Source organism: Sander vitreus, chromosome 16 (assembly GCF_031162955.1).
Source record: "Sander vitreus isolate 19-12246 chromosome 16, sanVit1, whole genome shotgun sequence".
Taxonomy (NCBI): Eukaryota; Metazoa; Chordata; class Actinopteri; order Perciformes; family Percidae; genus Sander; species Sander vitreus.
In genome coordinates, this window is record NC_135870.1 from 4,164,103 (window position 1) to 4,188,492 (window position 24,390).

At 40.8% G+C, this 24,390-nt stretch overlaps 2 protein-coding genes across 7 annotated transcripts in view; both read right to left on the reverse strand.

Annotated features, from left to right (window-relative positions):
- Window positions 1–259: 259 nt before the first annotated feature.
- On the reverse strand, window positions 260–14,398 carry marveld2a (MARVEL domain containing 2a). 4 transcript variants are annotated; one of them, XM_078271552.1, is made up of 9 exons: window positions 14,295–14,398; window positions 11,746–11,804; window positions 9,805–10,773; window positions 8,775–8,995; window positions 7,328–7,363; window positions 7,003–7,166; window positions 5,355–5,526; window positions 3,974–4,024; window positions 260–3,018 (listed from the first exon to the last, which is right to left on the reverse strand). In XM_078271552.1, the coding sequence occupies exons 3-9, from the start codon at window positions 10,754–10,756 to the stop codon at window positions 2,899–2,901; spliced, it is 1,716 nt and encodes a 571-aa protein (XP_078127678.1). In that variant the 5' UTR covers window positions 10,757–10,773; window positions 11,746–11,804; window positions 14,295–14,398; the 3' UTR covers window positions 260–2,898. The 4 variants fall into 4 exon arrangements, with proteins under 4 accessions (XP_078127678.1, XP_078127677.1, XP_078127679.1 ...); XM_078271551.1 differs by having other exon boundaries at window positions 11,713–11,804; XM_078271553.1 differs by lacking the exons at window positions 11,746–11,804; window positions 14,295–14,398 and adding an exon at window positions 11,593–11,706.
- Window positions 14,399–17,837: 3,439 nt separating this feature from the next.
- The window catches only part of pi4kaa (phosphatidylinositol 4-kinase, catalytic, alpha a), a 49,562-nt gene continuing 43,009 nt past the window's right edge, over window positions 17,838–24,390 (reverse strand). For 2 of the 3 annotated variants that reach the window (XM_078270946.1, XM_078270945.1), the window contains exons 51-54: window positions 24,245–24,390; window positions 23,938–24,027; window positions 22,880–22,963; window positions 17,838–21,938 (exon numbers count right to left, since the gene is read on the reverse strand). The exon at window positions 24,245–24,390 is cut by the window's right edge and continues 14 nt beyond it. In XM_078270946.1, coding sequence (XP_078127072.1) covers window positions 21,887–21,938; window positions 22,880–22,963; window positions 23,938–24,027; window positions 24,245–24,390 — 372 coding nt within the window. In that variant the 3' untranslated portion in view covers window positions 17,838–21,886. The remainder of the gene's footprint in view (window positions 21,939–22,879; window positions 22,964–23,937; window positions 24,028–24,244) is intronic. The other variant, XR_013503187.1, reaches the window with a different exon arrangement.

The following is a 24,390-nucleotide window of genomic DNA, read 5'->3' on the forward strand; positions in this document are numbered from 1 at the left end:
CATTATGGTTTCCCGATACGATTGTCCATAATAAAAGCAGCACATTTTTACATTTGAAAAGCAGTAACAAAGGAATGTTTCCTGTTTTTTTGCAGTAAAAAATGACTTGAACAAGTGACCCTACTTACTCATTTATCTCTGGAGTTTCTTCAACTTTATTCTGCTGAGTTTAACACAACACCCTGGATTGTTCTTTTTCCCTTTTCCAGTTTAAGAAACTGGCTGCCTGCCGATAAAGGAATGAAGGAAGACCACAGAGTGTCAGTGCAGGAGCAAAACTGTATTCTTGAGACAGAATGCACCAATTAATCACTTTAAATTATGAAGAAAAAAAAAATATACAGCAACATGTACAATTATACTTGATAACGAGAGAGAAACACAGACCGTATGATATAATTTCCTGTCAATCAAGGAGTCTAATGTTTACAGTGGTATAAAGAAGATAAAATGGAGATATTTAGTGACTATAAAGTACAACATGTTTAATCTGTGAAATGGTAGTGTTACAACACACAACATTTAAGATCCTACGATAAGACATGCATAATTCCAGATCGAGACAAACGGAAGACACAGTGTACAATAATAAAAAAAATAAAAAAAATGCAAACAATAGTCACAGCAGTTCAAGAAACCAGCTAGATTAGGATTAGTCCAAACAAGTGGTGGTTTTCATTTGTGAAATTTATGTGGACAGACACATGAAAACTGACGGGCGGACTTGAGGCGGAGGTAAACCTTTACAGAAATAAATGCAGTGTCTTACATTTTTACCTTTCCATCTTCCACTGATTACAGGCAAACATTCATCCATCGGATACCAGTGTCATTTTATGAGATTAAGAGTTAAGCCTCAGATACAATCACAGTCACAGTATCACACACACACACACACACACACACACGTATATAAAGTTCTTTGCATATTCCGATACATTTTAAAAAGGAATAGTTTGACATTTTGGGAAACGTGTTTATTTACTTGCTGGCAGAGAGTTAGATGAGATGATTGATACCCCTCTCACATCATTTCTTCCACCAAGGAGGTTAGTTTTACAGTGCGGCTTGTCTGTCAGCAGGAATACAGAAAAACCAGTGGCCTGATTTTCATGAAAGATGTTGTAAAGGTGTAGGGCTGGGTTAAAATAATCGACTTTCCAATTTAAATCGATCTCTGTTTGAGTGATCTGATATCCTGAAAATGATCTTTTAATATATACCTTTTCACTATGGATGTATACGGGCATCATGTAACACACACAGAGCTGTCAAGCTCGGGTGCGGATTTCATGTCCAGGAAGTTAAGTTAAGGGGAAAACCAAACGTCACCCAGGAAACAGGTGTTTGTGCCCCGGGACACAAGTCTAAGTCAAGTCACGGTCTAAGTGACTGATGGGAACATCAATCTTTGACACTGGTCCAGTATTAAGAGAGATCGCTACAGTCGGCAGCAGAGAAACAAGCTACAATGTAAGTTAATAGGGATATTGTCCAGCTTGTATTTACCTTCACAAAAGTGCTCGTTTTGCCGCTGACAGACTCAGATTAATATTCTAAGTGTCTGGCATCATTATGGAAAGGATTTCTAAGGAGGTTGACCTTTCTGTTAAAGAGTAAGATCCTTTTTTTAAACATAAAAACATCTGTGAAATTGCATTCGTAAACCCACCAGACTCCATGTAAATAATAATAATGTGTAATAATAAAGTTATTTTAGCATTGTAAAATACACTTCACCCAAAGTCGGCAGAAACAAAATAAAACTATGAAAAGCTGTTTTGGGTCGTCTTTCCACTTTTCCAACCATCACAACTCTAGTTTTAGTTGAAATAAACACAGTTTACCGATTTACATGTGAAAATATGTTGGCTGCATACACGCTCAAAGTATTGCTTTTTAAAAAATGTTTTAAAGGTCTATCTCTGAAGGGATCCTTTCCATAATGATGCCAGACACTTAGAATATTAATCTGAGTCTGTCAGCGGCAAAACGAGCACTTTTGTGAAGGTAAATACAAGCTGGACAATATCCCTATTAACTTACATTGTAGCTTGTTTCTCTGCTGCCGACTGCAGCGATCTCTCTTAATACTGGACCAGTGTTAAAGATTGATGTTCCCATCAGTCACTTAGACACAAAAACATAGGAAAAAAAAAGGTTGAAAAAAATGGTAGTTAACCTTTTAAGTTTAGACTCCAAAACAACTACTTAAGTTTAGAAAAAAAAGAGAGAGGGCTTTTTTGATTGTTTACAATGGTATAGTTGTATAGTTGTTCTTCAACATGATCACTCTACTTACTGACTGTAGTTGACAGTTGCACTGTATCGTGTTGACGACTGCTGTAGTTTGTCAATGACTGTCATGTAAGTCCTGTTAAGTAAAAAGTACTTTAAACTCACTTTTTCGGGGTAAATTCTTAATGTAATCATTAAAACAGGTTCATTATAAAAAGCATTTGAGGGTTGCTTCTTTCTTGTACAATTTCTGTTATAAGTTTTCTGAGAAATTTCCCTAACCTAATTGATACCAAATTAAAAAAGGTGACCGAATTGGGACCCTGTGAATCTGAGTCTAAATGATTTGGGAAGTAATTGGCAATACCCAGCCCTAGAAGGTAGCATGGGCCAAGGAAGCACCCATTAAATCTTGGAGCGGATTTCCCAAAATGTCAAATTATTCCTTTAAGTATAAAAGCCTTCCCCTTTGGTTCTACGTGTGGGCTTTAGTAAACATACATACAAACTGCTGATAGACAACAACCACTGTGCGGCTACAGAAACATCCTGTTTACTCTCCAGTTAAAATGTCGTTTCCACCACCAGTAGTGCTCAGCTGTCAGAAATAGTTCTGCATTAGTGATCAGCGGTGTAGCAGGGTAGAGACGCCTCAGAGCTTTAGCCGAATCCGTCGTTCCACTCCATCACTTTATCGTATTCTTGGATCTTCTTTTTGATGTGCGACAGTTTGCTCTTCAGGTACTCGCAGCGCTCCTTCTTCTCGAGGAAAGTCGGGTCCTGGTTGGATGAATGAAAACGAAAAGGTTTGACTTTCAGACAAACTAGTCACCTCAATGATTATTTACAGTTTTATTCAGCTGTTAAGGAGCAGTTACTCATATGACTACTATTATACCTAAGAGATAACGCTGGTGATATTCGGGGCCACACGGAATCTGCGGACGTAGGTTAACTAAACTCAGAATGTTAACACATCTCCACCCCAAGCGGAAAAACAGTCAGCTAAATTCTGCAGATTTTCATTCTGGATCACCGCTGAAAACTGTAAAAACAGTTGTTCGTCCGATTTTCTAGATTTTTCTAATTATCCCATAAAAAGACCCAAACCAACAGTGAATGTATCAACTAACAAGTATTGTGTGTATCAAACCCTGATATATGTTCTTCCTCTGTGACACAAAGCTCTATTGTTGTTAAAAACACGTCAGTGAGCCACACTGCTGCACTTAGTGACGTGTTCCCTCATCAGCATGAAAACACACACACACACACACACACACACACACACACACACACAAACACCCACACCCACACTGTCCTGCTGACACGCATACTCACTAGAACACCAAATGTGGATTAATGCACCGCTGAAAATAGTCTAAAAAACAAATGCACTATTTGCTCCTGTTTGGTTGATAAAAACTATAGCGATCAGCTGTTTTAGGAAGTTACCGGTACTGATGAAACTGTATATTTGTGTTTTTAAAAATGTACGTCCTTAGTAGGAACCAATGGGCTTGGAACTGAGAGCAACAGACAGAAAGTATCGAGGGACAGACTTACATGTGGTTAGTTTTGGTCTTTTCATGGGATTTGTTAAAAAAAAGAGAAACATAAAATCTGACTTTTACATTCATCCATTTAGATATTTAGAATCCGTGTCAAAGAGCAACAAAAAAAAAAAGCCACTGCTACAGACAAAACTAAACAATCAACAAGACAATAGGCTCACATTTTTCTTCCTCTGGTAGTCCTGAAGGATTCTGTTAATGCGATCAACCTCCTGCAACACGAGAGAGAGAGAGAGAGAGAGAGAGAGAGACCGTGTTGAAATGCAGGAAAATGCTTCAACAATTATGAAAATCAGGTGCAATGAAAATAAGTGCTTCTGCATGGAGCAGAGAAGGAATTTGAGGGTGGAGGGGAAGTGCAACGGGAACAGGAAGTGTAAACAGAGGATGTTACAAGATAGGGAAATGAGGCACGTTTCAACAAAAAGACTGGGTGCAATATTCCAGACACAACCGGTCTCTGACCAAAATGTTTCCTCAGTGCTCACATGAAACCAAACACTGGTCGAAACTGCCCAGCAGGGTTTTTGACACACAGGATTAGATTGAATGGGTGATAACTGTTGTTTATCAATGCAAAATGCAGCCCAGTGTGCTGTGATGATATTTGTGGGTTGGTAAAGGTGTGGCTACCAGCAGCACACAATGAGAACTAGGTTGGATTAAAAGAAACTAATTAAAAAAACTAATTTCCCAATCAGCTTCTTCTTCTTTTTAACCTTTATTTATTCAGGGAAGGTTCACTGAGAGGAAGCCTCTCTTTTGCAGGAACGCCCTGATCACATTCACCCAGTTCCACACATTCATACCTGGAAGCTGCCCAGTACAACCACAGTCTGACCTGCTGGCCACTGAGCAGCTCCACTGGAGCGGTTGGAGGTTAAGGGCCTTGCTCAAGGGCACCTCAGTGGTGGTAATGAGGGAGGGACAAGCGCTGCTCTTTCACTTTCCCCACCCAGATTTCATCCTGTCGGTCTGGGGAGTAAACCGACTTCTTCTAATTTCATCTTTTGAATTGTTTGCAAAGACAGTGTTTAAAATGGACTACACCTAAACTGTGAGCATCGAAATGTTTTCCAAACCTGAAAAAGATCCTTTCTGGGCAGTGCAGTTTGTTGGAAACTGTCTGCACAATGTGAAATATGTAAATATACGTAAGGAGTACTACATATTCAGATATTAAAAGAGTACTTCTGCAATTGTAAAACACGCACAAAAAAAATAAAATAAAATATCTCGGCCTCGATTTTGATGAAAATGTAAGTCCTGAGCGTGGGTCAAGCTACAAAAATACTGAGCCTACAATTCCCATAATGCAAGGTGACTATAACATTTCTTAAACCGTCCCTGCCTGTTGAATAAATCTACTTATAATGATTTAAATGATATGTGTAAAATCAGTGGGAGTGAGCCTTTTAAATAGCATGTATATATCTGAGACAAAAATACTCCAAACTAGATAATCAAAGCCTGACTTCAGAAACAATAAATGCACACAAAGAAAAATTTAGCGAAGCATAGGAGATGTGTGCAACCAATCACCATCTGGCTGGTGGGGTTCTGGGGCAGACTGCGCATTATGGCGTCCATCTCATCAAACTTCTTGAGGGTAGCCTGCACCTCCGAGTGGATTTCTTTGTACTCCGAGTACTGGTCGTTGAAGACGGCTCGGTACTGGTCCCGCTCCTCGTCTGACCGGATCGTTGGGTACTTGCTGCACGATGGAGGTAGAGAAGAACACTTCAGTAACATTATGAGAGTAAACAAACTCAGGTGTGTTTGCCTGTTCAGTTTAGATCATTTCAGCCGGTGTGAAAGCTGTCGATCAATCAGACTGTGGTGCGGACTGGACCACTCAGTCGAGACCGCTGCAAAAAGAGGATGAACACCCCTGGCGTGCTCCTCGGGTCAAGCTGAATAAAGTGCTTTGACATTTTAAAGTGCTCATATTATGCTGTTTGGCTTTTCCCCCTTACCTTTATTGTGTTATATATCTTTTTTGTGCACATTATAGGTTTACAGAGTGCAAAAGCCCAAAGTCCCCCCCAAAGGGACTTACCATCTCCAACAGAAAACACTGTTCACAAACTGCTCCAAACAGCTCTATTGTAGTCCAGCCTTTACTTCAGAGACAAACGTGGTCACTTTGTAACACACGTTATAATGCTCGCCTAGCTGCTAGCGTGGCACGCCCTCATACTCTGCTTCTGACTGGCTAGTAGTCCTTACCTAGGTACTGTCAGGACACGCCCTCATACTCTGCTTCTGACTGGCTAGTAGTCCTTACCTAGCTACTGTCAGGGCACGCCCTCATACTCTGCTTCTGACTGGCTAGTAGTCCTTACCTAGCTACTGTCAGGGCACGCCCTCATACTCTGCTTCTGACTGGCTAGTAGTCCTTACCTAGGTACTGCGCATGTGTGATTCCCAACAAAGATGGAACAGAAGTGAGAGGTCTCACTCTGTAGCTAAAACAGAGAGCTCAACACACAGGGTGAAAAGAGGAGCTGCAGCAATGTGCAGTACAACAACAATATGGTGTTTTTTGAAAATTAAACCATGTAAACCTATTCTGATATAACCTCTAAATACAGTTATGAACCAGAAAATGAGCATAATATGAGCACTTTAAATGACTTATTGTTATTGTTAAGTTATTATTAAACTTTAAAAACGATTTATTGAGAAAACAATTGCTGGATTAATCGTTGATACAAATAATCATTAGTTGCAGCCCTACAGTTTATTGTATATACTTTACAATATAGTAAAAAAGAAATAAATAAATAATCTTAACAAAAGGCGACAAAGGTTAAAGAAAGCAGAATCTATTCTGTCTGACATCACCCACACCCTAAACTTAGATTTCCAGACCCTGTCTTCTGGTTCCCGCTTCATATACATACTATTGCTATTACTACTACTACTACTACTAATACCAACAGATATAAACACTCCTTCATACCATCAGCCATCACACTGCTTAACTCAAATTGGATAAGGTAATATCAGCTTGACCACCAACTGCGCTTGGTAAACAGGGCTTTTTAATTATGTTTTTTTTTAACTATTTATTATTATATGTTGTATTTAGATTGATCTTTTGTGATTACTGTTGTCACTGCTGCAAAACCAATTGCCTCTCTGGTGACAAATAAAGTTCTACTCGTTTTTTTTTTTTAGCACTTACCTGATGTAGTCAGGCACAATGACAGGTTTTGGAATGTGCCCTGATGGTATAGCTCCCTGCAAAATATGTGGTGGAACTGCTTTTGGAGCAGCCTGGGTGGGAACGACCAAGGAGCCTTGGATCTGTTCAGGAGCTCTGGCTGCAGAAGCCGAAACTGGAGCTATCTGCATGGACACAGCAACAGGAAAACCAAACCATGTCAAATTAATTGTGCTGATTGAGCTACCGAATTACATAAAAAGAGTGTTAACTTTCATGCTTTCATCAAGCCCAAAGTAGACACGTTTCTGTCTGTATTATGATTTTTAAATTACAGGATGCTTACCAATGATTGTGTCGCTCGCAAGTCGGAGGGACGCATCTGTGTATACAAAACATGCACAAAGAATAAATAACAAAGTTAACATGCAGCTAATATTGATGATCAACTATTAAAAGAATAGTTTGACGTTTTGGGAAATGTGTTTATTCGCTTTCTTGCAGAGAGTTAGATGAGAGGATTGATAATAGGGCTGCCAATAACGATTATTTTCATTGTTGATTCGTCTGTCTAATATAAGATGGTTGGTCTTTAAAATGCCAGAAAATTGTGAAAAATGTTGATCCGTGTTTTCCAAAGCCCGAGATGATGTCCTCAAATGTCTCGTTTTGTCCACATTGGTATCAATCCTCTCATCTAACTCTCTGCAAGAAAGCAAATGAGCATATTTCCCAAGAGACGAAAAAAACAAACAAGAGTTTAATATGGTGCAGGCTACATCCACACTACTACATTTTTATGTGGCGTTTTGAGACAAAAATGATCTCTGTCCACATGGAGTTTTAGCTCCAGTAGCCAAACTAATCTCCGTCCATAGGTTTGACAACACATATCACATGACCATTCACACACACTGGGCATGTGCGTGCCGGTGTAAACAGGAAGTAGATTGTCTGACGTTACTCTGCGGTTCAAAATCATGGGTGTATAGGTTGAAAATACAGAAAATACTTGAGGAGAAAGAACAACAACGGTGAAAAGTAAGAGCAGGGATTCATTAGCTTGTACCGACGACGAGGTGGAACTGTTACTGAAAACTTTGAGGCCTACCTAACCGATAACACTGACTGACGTGCGTTGTTGTCTCCAAAGGTCTCCGTTTATGCCCGTCCAGACTACAAAGCAACTGCGGAGTTTTCAAACCAAAACAGGGGCCGCGGTGTTTGCAAATGTCTCCATTTTAGGGGCCCGAGTAGTGTGAATGCAAGGCGTTAACGTGGCAAAAAATATTTGTTTTTAAACCAAAATGTAGTAGTGTAAATGTAGCCTCAAAAACTAGCATAATTGGGGCAGCCTCTAGCTCACCCAGTAAGAGCGTGCGCCGCATGTAGGCTGAGTCCTTTGCAGCGGCGCGGGTTCAAATCCGACCTGCTGCCCTTTGCTTTGTCATCCCCCATCTCTCTCCCCACTGTCACTATCTAATAAAGGGGAAAGCCCCCCAAAAAAATAAAAAAATAAAACTAGCATAGTTAAACTATCCTGTGTGCACCTTTTTGCCCTGCGGCACACAGATAGGACTCACAGACAGCACCTACTCATTCCTCCACAGCTGTACGCCTGTGTGCAAATGATGGGTTTGCTGTTGCATTGCAGTCTGTGTCAACATGTCTGTAGCCTGTTTTTTAGCCATCGGAGTGATAGATAGGGTTAAAGTTTAAGAGGAATCCCTGAGTGATTTTGAAGAATCCCAGGACCCAACCCTTAAAACAAAACAAACAGTCTGAGATCTCACCTCAAGGCTGTGCTTCTCCCGGTATCTGCGAGCAGCTTCATGTCTCCACAGCTTGAGACTCACCAAGGCTCCGATCAGATACAAAAGCAGAGTGACAAACAGGAAGATAATGGCAGCAGTCTGGCCTGCCTCTGTTCTGCAGAACGCCCCATTGAGGCCATTGTTGAAGACCGGGTAGGAGCAGAGCCCTCCGCGGGTTGTGTCTCGGACATAGGCAATGCCTGGTAAACAAAAAAGATCACATGCAATAAAGAGACAGTCTAAAAAAAGTGGTATCCATCAATACAGTACGACAGTCGATTTTGTGTTTCGACCATTTGTGATTGAAACCCCGTCTCGTTTACCATGCTTTGCGGGTGTGACGTTTTTGTCATGTCCTCCATTCATATCTATACAAAAATTAGGGCTGCACAATATGAGGAAAATATGCGATAACGTTGTTAAATATCGCAATAACAATATCACTTGCGATAAATAAATAGATATTAAAGTGTACTTAGTTCAGAATTTCTGCTGCTTTCAGGATTCCCGCTAAAATGCAAAACAAATTGCTTGTTGAATATAAACTTAAACTAATTGAACATTGAATCTAAAAGGTACCACTAAAAAAAAAAGAACGACAGTTACACTTTAAATTGCAACTTTCTACTGATATTTTCTTTCAACTAACAAAACAAAATCTCTGAGTGTCTTTCGCGATGTGTCGAAACCTCTTTTTTTTTTTTTTCATTGCGCCAGGTGATATTGTAATGGCAATAAAAAAAAGATATATTGTGCAGCCCTGACACAAACAATGTGAGTGTTTATGATTAAATTGCTAACAAGAAGACATTTTTTAGCAGAGCACAGACTCTTCATAGATCCAGCTTCTTGATGTTGCTCTCAAAGTGCACCAGATTGATGCATTTAACTTTAAAATGCACACCGTTTTCTTTCAGGGGAGCAGAGGGTCAGAGGTCCACCCACCATAGTCTCTCAAAAACCTGTGGAAAACACCGAAATGTGTTGGGTGTGCAGCTGCGTTACCTACCTGCTCCCATGTACAGCACTGCCAGCGCCAGGTTTATGGTGAACTCAGTCAGAGGCCACCAGGAGGAGTCCAGCAGGATGGTGCGGTAGTACATGGTCATCCCCAGCACTAACATTATCACAGTCACCAACCAGGCCAGCCCCGCCACCACCAACACAAACGGGGTCTTGGGGCCTGAGTAGTAGGACCCCGCTGTCACATCACCGTAACCTCCGTACCCTCCTCCGCCGTACCCTCCCCCTGGAGACGAGTATCCAAACATGTTGAACCACTCGTTGTCTTTGTGGATGTAAGCACAGACGCAGGCGAACACAGCTGCTCCCAGCAGGAGCTCCACACATCCCAGAATCCTCAGCAGTCCAGCCCAGGACTTCATGTAGTCGTAGCGCATATGATACTCCTCCACCCGCTCACTGTAGGTCAGAGCTGTGCGGTAGGTTTGCCCTGACACAGACTCATGGGCGTCCAGAAGCTCCTTGCGCGAGTTGTGGCTGCCGCCTGAGCCGCCATACGGGTCCCGGTAGGAGCCAGGAACGGAGGGGGAATGTGGAGGAGAGCAGCGAACCCCCTCACTGGTGGCGCTGTTGTTGTTGTTAGACGAGGAGCCAGGCATAGACCAAGCCTGTTTACTGCTGCGGTTGCTTCCTCTGAATAAGTTCTTCCAGGAGTCGGGGATGAAGCGGTGGACCGGCTTGATGTCGAGGGCGGGGTCGTGGTCCGGGTCGTCTTCGCTGCCGCTGGGATATAACTCGGGCCCCACGGGAGGCTGGTCCGGCAGAGGCGGAGGAGGGAGCGGGTCAGCGCTCTGGGCGAGGTGAGGCGCTCTCTGCTCCCTCAGCGGCTGCAGATCGCTGGAGTCGGCTCGGGGTAAGGAGCCCGGTGGTACCTGGTCATAGTACGGCGACTGACGGACACGCTCAGTGCGTCCGTAAAAGCCTCCTCCATTGGACATTAGGATGGTGATGGTCCCTGACACACACACACACACACACACACACACACACACACACACACGTTTAAATGTGTTTACATTTGAGCTGCAAGTAAAACTATTTTTTAAAGACAATTTGTTGCTCGACAGGAACGATTTGTCAACTGATTTTTAAGTCAATTGATAATTGACTTATTAGCAGAAAGGCCAAATATTTGCGTTTTTCCAGCTTATCAAAATATGAGGATTTGTCGCTTTTCTCAGTTTCATTAAATGGGGGTTTGGACAAAAACAGGAATTTAAAAGATATCATTAGAGATATTTTTTTACTGTGTAATAGACCAAATGAATAACCAGGACACATTTTTAAAGTCTCACTTTTCAAGGTGACATCCTTGAAAGTCTTTTTTGTCACCCCCCCTTGCTTGAACTTGCTTGAAAAAAATGACTATTATTGACACGAATATCAAAATTGTTGCCAGTTATTTTTCCATGAATTAATCGTTTAAGCAAATCATAAAGGGAACTCAGTAGGCAAAGAAAGAGGAAACCAGAAGAGGAAAGCCAGAAGATAACAACAAGTCCCCAGACTGATGAGAAATTCAAATTAGACATTCAAGAATACAATTCATGCAAAGTCTGTTTACTCTCCGTTCCGAACAGATACAGCTGACCCCCAGTACCTGAGCTCACCAGAGAAAAAGCCCTCATGAGTGAAGATGTTATCCCAGCATCCTCCATGCAAGCTGAGTCAAGAATGCATTTTTGTGCTGCAACCAAATTAGGAAGCACAAAATCCCCTGTGGTTGTTGTAAAATAGTGCTCATGTGTTGTTTTCCAGTAAATGCTCAACTTACCAACAGTTGTTGCAGTCAGACAGCACAAGAATACATTCTTGACGACCAATCAGCCCTTAAAAGCCCATTTCCTTAAATGATCCCGAGAAGTAAAAAATATAATGAACTGTGCTTGTATACCTCTTTCACACGCAGTCACTCAACACGACTTACATTGGCCTGCAGTTCAGAATGCAAACCTGGTGTGAACGTACAGAGTGCTGAGGAATCGCCTGTAAAGACACAAAGATATAAAAAGGTCTGAGATGTGAAGATGGGGGGACATTATTAGGCCTGCAACTACGCAGCCCCAAGAGCAGGGGCGTGTTCAGTCTCAAAAAAACGGTGTGTGCGTTTTGCTACGGTTTCCTGGTTGAACGACATCATTCCTTGGAACTGTGTGCAACGGCTTTGAGATATGTTTTCTCTCGTTTGGTGGGTGAGTCACAGGTGATACCCGATCAGCAGAGACGGGTCTTGTGGTAATAAATAGGCAGAACGCTTGCGCACACAACAGGGTGTTCAACATGCCCACGTTTCAATATAAAAAAGCGTGTTGCTTGTTATGTTCTGCTGGGGCTGAATGTGGCCATGGTGCACTAGAGACCTCTGGTCGACCGATCCGGCTACTTCCTGTTTAGCGCCCCGTTAACTTCAAATGGGGATGACGTATCAAAGTCTGACAGTGAAACAAGTCATTCGACGGGGGTTGTACAGCTAAAAAAAATGCATCCACTGAGTTACAGACATCTCTTTCGCCATGTTAGTCTATGGGTAAAAATATTTTTGGGCCCCATGGCATCACATGATAGACACAGAAGTTGTATTTCCACTGTTCAGCCGCTATGTTAAAGGAACACGCTGACTTATTGGGACTTTAGCTTATTCACCGTAACCACCAGAGTTAGCTAAGTCCATACATACCCTTCTCATCTCCGTGCGTGTCGTAACTCTGTCTGACGCACCCACCGCTAGCCTAGCTTAGCATAGATCCTGGCGGTAACCGGCTCCATCTAGCCTACTGCTCCCAATAAGTGACAAAATAACGCCAACATGTTCCTATTTACATGTTGTGATTTGTATAGTCACAGTGTGTACAAATAACAAGGTCACATGAGACACAGCCATCTTCTAACTGTATACAAACTGGGAACTATATTCTCAGAAGGCGAAGCACTGCAACTTGGGCGGAGTGATTTGCTCGCAGCATCTGAGAAGCTCCGTGGTGAGGAGCAGAGAGTAACAACCGTGCTTTTCAGGTGGTGTTGTTGTTGTTTCAGGCTAATCACTCTGCCCAAGTAGCAGTGCTTCGCCTTCTGAGAATATAGTTCCCAGTTTGTTAGAAGATGGCTGTGTCTCATGTGACCTTGTTATTTGTACACGCTGTGACTATACAAATCACAACATGTAAATAGGAACATGTTGGCGTTATTTTGTCACTTATTGGGAGCAGAAGGCTAGATGGAGCTGGTTACCTCCAGGATCTATGCTAAGCTAGGCTAGCGGTGGGTGCGTCAGACAGAGTTACGTCAAGTACGGAGATGAGAAGGGTATGTATGGACTTATCTAACTCTGGGGGATACGGTGAACAAGCCAAAGTCCCAATAAGTCGGCGTGTTCCTTTAAATTGGGTTCAAAGTCCGGCACACTTCATGGGGGTCTGGAGCCAGCAGCAAACCTCCAAGTGATGCGTCACTTGGAGGTTTGCTGCTGGCCTGTGAGTTCGCTGGAAAGATGCAGGAGGGAAGTTTAACAAAGTTCATTTACACACACTACCAGCATTATTGTGATACAAAGTTGGTTAAATATCGGCAGAGTATCTCCTTTAAGTAACACCTTTTTTTTATTGCAGGACTTTAACTTGTAGTGTAGCATTTTTACAGTGTGGTATTAGTACTTTAACTTCAGTACCGGACCTGAATACTAGGATAACGGCTCACGTTGAGGATGACTGTTTGTGTACTAACATTATCATCAGATTGAGTCAGACAGACGACTACTCCTGTTATGAGGAAACGGTTTTATAATAAAATAGGAGTCTATAAACATGTCAGCTCTGATACAATAACATGACACTTATATATAGACGATATGTAACCTATACGTGCAGTTTAGTGTCCCAAATTATTTTCCAAAAACTGTTCCAAATGATGAGGGTCTTATTTGAGACAGGTTAGTTTATTATTTTCCAAAAAACTGAGGGTTAGGGTTAGCAGGGTCATTATTAATTAAGGACATTGTATGGGGAATTTGGGACACTAAACTGCACGTATACCTAGACGACATGTATAATATTCAGTCCAAAGTATTACATATAACGTTAATACTGTGTGTCCAGTCATGGAGGCCTCATAACGTTACAACAAACCTGCAGCTGGCACACAGCCAGAGGGCTCGGTCGGGGGAACGAGTCAATGTAACACTTTGACTCTCAACATGTGATTGTTAAGTCATATCCTGTTTAAAGTTGTTTTATAAATGCAATAAAGAATGTAGCTTTCAAAATTGTTGCTTTTAGTGGAGGGTTTTCTACAAGTTTCAGCGGTAGACTTCGCTCGATGTGCCCGATAAGCTTTAAACATAACGCTACGTTTACTGACTTTAGGACATTAAAAGTTCACGTTTCAAACTACAAAGGACTCCTAATCGATATCTAACCTAACACACGGATTAATACGTTTGAATAGGGTATGTAAATACAGTCTATAGTCTGCCTAACTTACCTTGTTCGCTTCCTTTCCTTTTCCTCCTTTTCCTTTTTTCTCTCTCTCTCCCATTTCAGTAACGTTAAACCTACAGGTTTCCCTCGCGACTCTGACCTGCCCATCCCCGTGACGTCACTCACTGTGGGGGCGGGGTTTAATTTACCTGAGGATGACGATTGCACATTTGTTTTGTGAATGTTTTTATGTCCGATTGTTCTGGATCGATGTGGAGGATGTATTTCATGTATTGTAAAATTACAAAGTACGGACATTATTTTTTACTATGAAGGAAACGATTTGGATAAATGCCATGTTTTCATTTTGAATCTTTTAATTTTATTTGGAAAATTGTATATCCATAAATGTAAATGGTCTGAAAGAAAACCGAATATTCACCAATTTAAAAATGACATGAAATTATACTTTGAAACTTTAAAAGGACTGACAAATAAGAAAGCCATCAGGACTCTGAACATTTGCAAGGCTTTACAACCTCTTTAATGTCAATTTCATGCGCCCCTTTTTGCATGTATGTATGTATGTATGTATGTATGTATGCATTTAATGTTTTCAATGTGTTTGTGTATCTGTACTTGAATAATAAAGTTTTCTGAAGACAAAAACATAAAAATGTTTTACCTGAGGCTGCCATAAACTGAGTACATTTACTCAAGTACTGTTGTGAGGTACTTGTACTCAGAGTATTTCAACTTGCTACTTTCTACTTCTACTCCACTACATTTCAAAGGGAAATACTGTACTTTTTTACTGCACTAAATGTACTTAATATGGAAACCCATTTCCGCCTATATGATGAAAAAAATAACTAAGTAATTATAATGAGAAACTTTCTCAAAATAATGAGAACATTTCTCAAAATATAGCCTACTAAGGCACTATTTTAAGATATTAACTTATTATTTTGAGAAAGTTTCTTAATATTTCGAGATACTATCTCATTATAATGATTTTATTCTTTTTTTCACCAAATTGGCGGAAATGGGCTTTTTGCAGATTCAGATCAATAACACATAATATAATCAACAAATATATTTGTTGCTCATAATTATTATGGCTAAAGATAAGACTTTATCAGAGGTCGAAGAATACTGAACTTACAAATACTGTGTGTGACAAGTCCTCAAAATTGTACTTGTACTCGTTGGCAGCATCAAAATATACTTAAAGTACTAAAAGTAAAAGTGCTCATTCTGCAGAATGGTCCATTTTAGAATAATATGTATTATATTATATTATAATTATTGATGCATTAAGTTCGTAATCACTTGAATGCTGCAGCTGGTAAAGATGTTTGGTAGTTTATGAATTGACCCCTGGAGATCAATAACGTTTTATCTTAACTTATAATAATATATCATAATTTACGTGTTGATTATATCTGCAAAGTAATTTAAAGGTATGAGTCGGGTGTTAGAAGTGTGTTTGTATGAGGTCAGTGTGTTAGATACAGCAGATGGTGGTCAGCACGACAACAGTCTGGATACTTTTGTACTTTTATTTAGGTAAGATTTTGAATATAGGACTTTAACTTGTAACTGAGTATGTTTACACTGTGGTATAAGTACTTTTAGTGAAGTAAAGGATCTGACTACTTCTTCTAGTTATTTATTTATTACGTTGTGTCACCTCCAACTGTGCAATATGTCATTTCTATTCATCTGCACCTTACTAATCTGTATATCTGTGTTTATATAAGGGTGTTTGTCTAAATATGTTGTTATAACTAATTCTATTTTTCTATTTCTTATACTTTATGCATATTTTTTCTCCTATGTCTACTTAATGTGTATTTGTGTTATTCTGATGTGTGTACATTTTTCTTCTTTTGAGCTGCTGTAGCACAGGAATTTCCCGAGTGTGGGATTAATAAAGTCTATCTTATCTTATCTTCCACAACTGATTATCAGTAGTATTTCTGCTGAGCACTAGATGGCGCTCTGTAGCTACCCGTAGAGAGTTTCTACACGTGTGTGTGTGTGTGTGTGTGTGTGTGTGTCTGTTACAGTATTTTACAATTGTCTTTACAAAGATTGAATCCTTGATGTGTGCTGAAGAGGTCAGAAACCTGTGGGGGGCTTGAAGTAAAACCTCACCTGGTCACTAGGTAGGGAGGATGAGCTGCCTAAGAGGCATTATTGGGACGCAGCTCATTACTGCAGGTCTGAGGGACTCTCAGACTCAGGAGCTACCTTTACTTTTTCTCTAAACTCAGCCGGTTAGGAGCTACTTTTAGTGTTGGGATGTTTTGTGAGTATATCCTGAGGGGCCCCGGAGGCCTCTATAGCTCAGTGACAAAAGGAGACATGGGGGGGGGGGTCCTTTGTGCACATGTCAAAGTTTCACTTCCACCGCCGTCTTCGATGGGCGCCTTGCTCGATGGACAAAACCAGAAGTATCTTCTTCTATTATCAATCCATTGTAAATATATATATATTTTTTAATCCTTTTTGGTCACTTCTCTCAGTCAGAATCTTCCTAATTACCTCAAATACCAATGTCAAAGAACACAACTGGCTGCATTCTCATCAAACTCTTCTTTCTTTCTTTGTCTTTGTTCACACCGTCATGGAGCAGCTTCCAGGCCGAGACAACAAAATATGATCAGCAGAGTTTCAGCTGCTCAGCTTTCTTTAAAAAAGTATTTCTTACACTGATTTATTATGAAACAATTCATAGCAATGCCCAGGGTGTAGCTATAGGTCATTCATTAGTTCATACAGTATCTTCATCAGATTTAATAAACATATTAAAAGCATTCATTCATTATTCATTAAAGGTCCCATAATCATGCTCATTTTCTTGTTCATACTTATATAGTATGTTAGTAGAAACACAAATATACATGTACTAACAAACATGTTTACATGCTTTGATGTTCAAAAAAACACTTTACTTTTTCTGAGTATACCATTATACCTGTATTCACTCTCTGTCTGAAATGCTCCGCTTTAGCTCTCGTCTCTTTAAGACCCCATCCCCGCCAAAATCTGGCTGCAGATGTCGCAGCTGAAAACAAGGAAGAAAGAATACCAGGCAGTGAATCCAACACCTCTCCCCTCAGCCTCTCCAGCAGTCTCAGGGATTTCAGCCCAGTCTATTGTGCTAGATCCAAAACGACATGAAAGAATAACAAGAACTAGAGACCATTTTGCATTAGGATCGCACCAGCTACAAAGCCAAATGGGGCCAGGGGCGTAAAGTGGGGGAGCAACGGCCCCATGCCTACTTTCTAACCCTCTACTTCAGGCACCCATGCTCGGACCACACGCATCTCTGATCTTGGCCTTCATTTTGAACACAGACACACAGAGAGAGAGAGAGAGAGAGAGAGAGAGAGAGAGAGAGAGAGAGACAGACAGACAGACAGACAGACATACACACACACATACACACATACACAGAGACAGACACACACACACACACACACACACACACACACACAAAAAGGAAGACGACATGAAAGAGAGATGGACATAAAGACAAAGAGACAAGGAAGACAAGAAGATAAAAAAAGAACAAAGAAGTCAAACACGTCAGTAGTCTGACTGATGACATGTTCGCACATTTATTCTGGGGAAAAAATACGTTTTCACACATTATCAGAACAACAGACGTGATCTCATATGAACCGGCAATGATTTTGCCACAAACTGAGCAAATACAAACAAAGAAACTGCACGCGTACATATATATATATTTATATATTACACATCTGGTTGACAGATCACAGCCGACATAAGGAATGACTAACTGATTGAAAATACAGCAACTCAATAAAATCCACTACATTAACAATGGCTTTGTAAAGAGTTAATCACAGCATTGTCAGTTCCTTCAACTCTTCTTAGAAGCCGTTCAACAAGTACTTTGTGAGTGTATACTGACATACATAAATATACTCAAATATGAAACGACGGCAAAGTCCGAGCTGCGACATGAAACACTTCTCACACAAGGATCAGGAGGGAATTATAGCAAGCTCATTTGTTGAACACAACACACAAATACAGCATCAATATACATGAATATATTGCATAAAGTTAGGGTTTCTTGTCAAGTATTACTACAATTGTGTTTCTACAGAGAAATGGCTTTTTAGGTAGTATCATCACCCGCTTCAGTAAAAGCAAGATCAACTTTCAACACTCAAAGATGATCGATATAACTCAAATAAGGAATGTTTCAAGACAGGGTTACACATATCGTAAAGGGGTTTCAAACGTGCTTCTGACACGTTATTAGACAGGACAAAATACATCTGATGTAGAGCAGTCAGTGAGCGCACGGTCTACCCTCTTTGCTGTATCAACTCACTTTTCCACTACAGGAACTCAACATGTCGCCACTGTCGCAGGTTCTGCTTTTATTTCCACTGTTCTCCAGCCTGGAACTAGTTCAGGTAACAATAGTTGTTGTTAGCTGAAGGTCTTTGCAGAATCCTCAAAGACATCTGGACGAAAAAAGGTTTCATCTGTTAATCAATACACTTGTTTCTTTTAAGTTGTGACTATATTTTCTAATCCAGGTTACTGGAAACAAACATTAACATACCACTATAACTTAATAATAACATCAAAAGTTTCAGTTCACATTATTACCCTGATGTGATTACCGGTAACAACTTTGTACGACCGGGCTATATGTTCCTTACAGCTGAACAAAATGATTGGTGCAACCTTACGGAAGTAAAAATGTGTGTTGTGTTCTAAGCTAGGCTACTACTAGTCTCGCATTGCCGGACCTTCCTCCGCAGCACTGCGGAGGAGGGTCTGGCTAGTCCACACAGCATTCTGGGATGGGAGAAAAATGTGCTCTGGTTTATTGGTATTTCTTTAAACCAATCACAATTGTCACGGGCGGCACTAAACGCCGGACGGAGCCACGGTGCCTCTGCAAAATAGCCTCGGGAAGGAACTTGTTTTGGTGGGACGTGTGTACGTTCAAAAGTAGTTTTAGTCGTGCAACAGAAAAGTCAGATTGGACAGATAGTCTAGCTAGCTGTCTGGATTTACCCTGCAGAGATCTGAGGAGCAGTTAACCATAGTCCTCAGAAATCCACCGGAGGTTAGAACGCCAACACAAAGGAAGAGGAAGGGGACGGACATCCGGCCGAAATGAGGGACATCCGGCGGAATTTCCGGCGGCCCCTGAACAATCCCGGAAGTGAGACGTCCTCGATATAGACTAGGCTACTACTTGAGTTTTGGTGAGGATGGCTGAGTGTGAGCAACCACATATGGATACAAACTGATCGACACCCCCTGGGTTAAAAGCTAGCGTGTGGAAGCATTTTGGCTTCTATGAAGTTTAAGGGACCCTGGATGGGAGACACACTGTATGCAAGTTGTGTCTAACTAAACTATTTGGTAGCACAACAAACATGATGGACCCTATTTCATGTTCCTTGTATTAACAAAAGATAATGGAAGTAAATGTATCGGTTTATTTTAAAGTATGGATCATTACAAATATATGTTTTGAAAGTAGCAAGTAGTCACACCGTGAGAAATAATCAATCGCAAAACATGTATAGAAATACATTTCTTTGATGCAACAAGATGCATAGATAATCGTTCTATAATCTCATTGTGGCCCACTGAATCAAATCGTAAAGGGGTCTAGAGTATCCCACCCCTAGTTTCAGGTACGGATCGGGTAGTGAAGCAACTCAAACTAAATATCTTTTCATCCAGATGGTTGGAAGAGTTTTGTAGGATTCTGTAAATATACTGAACTAAATTATAAACGCAACACTTTTGTTTTTGCCCCCCAAATTTTTCATGAGCTGTCTCAAAGATCAAAGACTTTTTCTACGTACACAAAAGGTTCTATGTTCACAAATCTGTCTAAATCTGTCTTAGTCAGCACTTCTCCTTTGCCGAGATAATCCATCCACCTCACAGGTATGGCATATCAAGATGCTGATTAGACAGCATGGTTATTGCACAGGTGTGCCTTAGGCTGGCCATAATAAAAGGCCACTCTAAAAGTTTTACTGTATTGGGGGGGCGGGGGTCCGGGAGGGGTCCGAAAACCAGTCAGTATCTGGTGTTAGGGTTCATCCGTGAAGAGAACACCTCTCCAAAGTGCCAGACACCATCGAATGTGAGCATTTGCCCACTCAAGACGGTTACGACGACGAACTGCAGTCAGGTCGAGAGAGAGAGAGAGAGAGAGAGAGAGAGAGAGAGAGAGAGAGAGAGAGAGAGAGAGAGAGAGAGAGAGAGAGAGAGAGATGGTTGAACCGTTACCCAAACCTAACCATAACACCTAAAACTCGGCAAAGGAGAAGTACACACTAACACAGATTTAGACAGATTTGTGAACAATATTTGAGAGAAATAGGCCTTTTGTGTACATAGAAAAAGTCGTAGGTCTTTGAGTTCAGCTCATGAAAAATGAGGGCAAAAATAAAAGTGTTTATAATTTAGTTCAGTGTACCTCCGTAACAGTGATATGTGTTCGCTCAGTTCTGTGACTAAAATGTAGAAGCACAAACTGGGCCGTTGATTACGACCAAACAGCACCTAAACATGTCGTCTCTTCAATGACGTGTACCCAAACCAACCCGGCTTTTAAAACACAGTGGAAACAAAAGACAGAACCTAACACCAAAGCTTTACAGCTCCTTAAAAGGTCCGGTTTACGGGGCATTAAGTTCCCGTAGTTGATAAAAAAAAAAACGACATTTAAATAACCAATTAAAGCTAAAAGCTGACATGAAGATGTGCGACATAACCGGCTTTGAGGATAAGCATCAAAGTACCAGTTATTAAAAACCTTCTGATTAATATGTTCTTCGCATATAACTCTACAAGTTAATGTAAATCACAGAAAGATATCTGTGACGTTGATGTAATTCTACAGTAAATATTCTACAGTAAAGACTACAGCACAATTACGTCTGATTCTCTAAATACCGTTACATTCCTAAAGACTAGCGTTAGATTAAATGCGTTACGATTCCTGCATTGATTTTTGATCCATCCACCAGCTTCTGTTCTACTAAATCAAAAATACTGCGATTTTATTGATCGGTTGATGTAAATGCAGGTCGTTTTAATCTCTGATTTCTGACGTATAATCTCTGTTCAAGCTTGTGATCATAGGCAGGAGAAGCCGATGAAATACTGTGATCTATAAAGTGCATAAAAGTGGATACCAGCATAGTAACAAAATGATAACAACGATGATAAAAGCTGCTTTGAGAAAGTCTAAAAATATGGCTCCCTTTCCAGCCATCTTCCTCACGTGTGACAATTAGTGTTGGTAACAAATAACAGCATCAAGAAGAAAATACTTAAAGGGTGATTCAAATGCCTTTTTTGGTCGTACATTGTTCTTCACAAGTTAAACATCTTTAAAACTCATTATAAAATCCGACAACTTACAGTATGCTGAATAAAAGTGGAGCATTAGGATCAAAGTGCCATATTGTTGTCTCAGAGTGGAGTACAGAATCGGCTGGACACACACGTAAAGTGCATCCAGCGCCGTATTAAAATCATCCAAAAAGAGGGTTTGCATTGCTTGCGTAGAGACGTTTGTATTGGACGTACAGTACAGCGGGGGTCCGGCAAAAGAGACTTTCAGTACGGGATTTGGTTCTGGTAATACTGCAGCATGTCGTACGTTTTGCTCCTGTTGAAAACAAGTTCATGAAAAATATATATATTAGTGACAACCCCATCTCTATGTTACAACAATTCTTCTCATGTTGGTGTTTGCATAATGCTAAAGGGATAGTTTCGATCTTTTAAAGTGTCTTTGTATGAGCTACTTCTCCATAGTCAGTGTGTTAGCTACAGTAGATGGCGGTCGGCAAGACAACAGTTTGGAGAAGCAGGCAGGAGTACCGACAGAGAAGCCAAAGTCCTGCTGTGGACGGGGGGAGGCAGCAGCTAAACACATTTTAGACACCATAAAACATCTATCAGTTTAAGTGGATGCTATATTTAGAGTATTGCTGTCAGACAGTCCTTTACGACGGGGAACAGAAGCCGTTAGCGCCGCTCTCTTCAAAGCCACCAGACTCCTTTGACAAAAACAGTGATTTTACCTCGCAGCACATCAGAGTTGCTGATCTACTGCTGCCTCCATCGGTTAGTTAGTTTGTGTCATTGTGTGACTTTGGTGAATCCGAATTAACCCTTTAACACCAAAGTCACACAATAACACAAAAACTAACAGGCAGCAGCAGAGCAGCAGCAGAGCAGCAACTCCCGTGTTCTGCGAGGTAAAATCACTGTTTTTGTCAAAGGAGTCTGGTGGCTTTGAAGAGAGCAGAGATAACGGCTTCAGTTCCCCGTCGTAAAGGGCTGTCTGACAGCAAGGTAAAGCGCTGAAAATACTCTAAATATAGCGTCTACTTAAACTGATATCGGTGTTTTCAGGTGTCTAAAATGTGTTTAGCTATTGCCCCCCCGTCCACAGCAGGACATTGCTTAGCTTCCGTGTCGGTACTCCTGCCTGCTACTCCAAACTGGGGGCATGCCGACCGCCATCTTTAAACCATATAAACTATCCTTTTAATGTCACTTGAGATTAGTAAAAAAGATGCAGAGAGGTGGGGTTTTTCTTACCTGCTGCTGAGGAAACAGCTTTGGATGACTTTGATGATGAAGGCTGCTGCTTCTTTCTCGCTCATTTGAGGATTAAACCGTCCTCTGATTAAACAAAAAAAAAAAAGATACCCATTAATGTTTAAAGTGGCATTAATTGATTCACTTCCAACCAGGGACCTTTACTGCATGTTATATCCCTCTCTCCCCCCTTGTTGTCAGCCTTTTTCGTCACCATTTACTTTCCAACAAAGATGCAAATGCAAAAATAAACACAGAGCTTTCATTGCAAACTAGAACAGTAGAAGTATTTGTCCAAACTGTTGGCGCTGTTGGCCACAGTCACATTCACAACATACACTGTGTTCCAAATTATTATGGAAATGATATTTTTCACAGATTTTCCTAAATATTCGATGCAAATGACAGTCAGTATAATTTTCAAGTCACCAACCGTTAGGGTATAAGTTGAATTTCATTGAACAAACCACCCAATGAAAACAGTATATATATTTTTTAAAATATTTAAAAATAAAAAACTCAAAATGCACTGTTCCAAATTATTATGCACAACAGAGTTTCAAAGCATGTTACAGGTTGTAAAGAACTGAAAATGCTCATTTGCTGATATTTGCAGCATTAGGAGGTCATATTTACTGAAATCAAAAGCTATTTCAATCAAACACATCTTAACAGGGCCAGTTCCATGTTAACATAGGACCCCTTCTTTGATATCACCTTCACAATTCTTGTATCCATTGAACTTGTGAGTTTATGGAGAGTTTCTGCTTGAATTTCTTTGCAGGATGTCAGAACAGCCTCCCAGAGCTGCTGTTTTGATGCAAACTGCCTCCCACCCTCATAGATCTTTTGCTTGAGGATGCTCCAAAGGTTCTCAATAGGGTTGAGGTCAGGGCAGGATGGGGGCCACACCATGAGTTTCTCTCAGGAAAATCAGTGAAAAATATAATTTGCATAATAATATGGAACACAGTGTAAAACAGTATAGTAGTAACCAAGTATTTATACACATTTTGAAGTTGCCCCACACTTTACAGACATCCTATTATTGGACTTACTTGAGGAGTTTGATGGTCTGTCCTCTGAAGCATGGCAGTCCAGTGTCCAGCATGAGGGTCACTAGAGAAACCACTGCATCCATGTAGGGTCTTTATGTTCAGAGAGGAAGCAAGAAAGTTACACTTACACAATTAAACCACCATATAAGAGTTCCCTGTGAGGAATAAATACAGTTTCCTTTGACTTTAATCTTCAAAACATCCGGCATCATCTTTCAGTTGTTTTTCTCCCGTAACAATGCACTAAAGCAGAAATGTTAAAACAGCGTGGAGAGCTACTGAAGACCTTTTCTTGTGCAGTTCTTACCGTACGGCCAGATATCCTCTGACACACATCTCCATGAACCATTTGAAGGGCGTGGCCTCCATCTTGCCCCCCATGATCATCACCATCTCGTCGGTCAGCTTGATGTCCGGCTCCCAGCCCAGGTTACCTCCAGGAGAGCTCTCAAA

Coding starts and splice junctions, on each gene's coding strand:
- marveld2a (XM_078271554.1), bottom strand. CDS start 11,476: ATGGAGGATGCTGGGATAACATCTTCACTCATGAGGGCTTTTTCTCTG. Junction 5,527..7,002: donor ATTGTGCCTGACTACATCAG/GTAAGTGCTAAA, acceptor TCCATCGTGCAG/CAAGTACCCAACGATCCGGT. Junction 4,025..5,354: donor AGAACCCCACCAGCCAGATG/GTGATTGGTTGC, acceptor CTCGTGTTGCAG/GAGGTTGATCGCATTAACAG.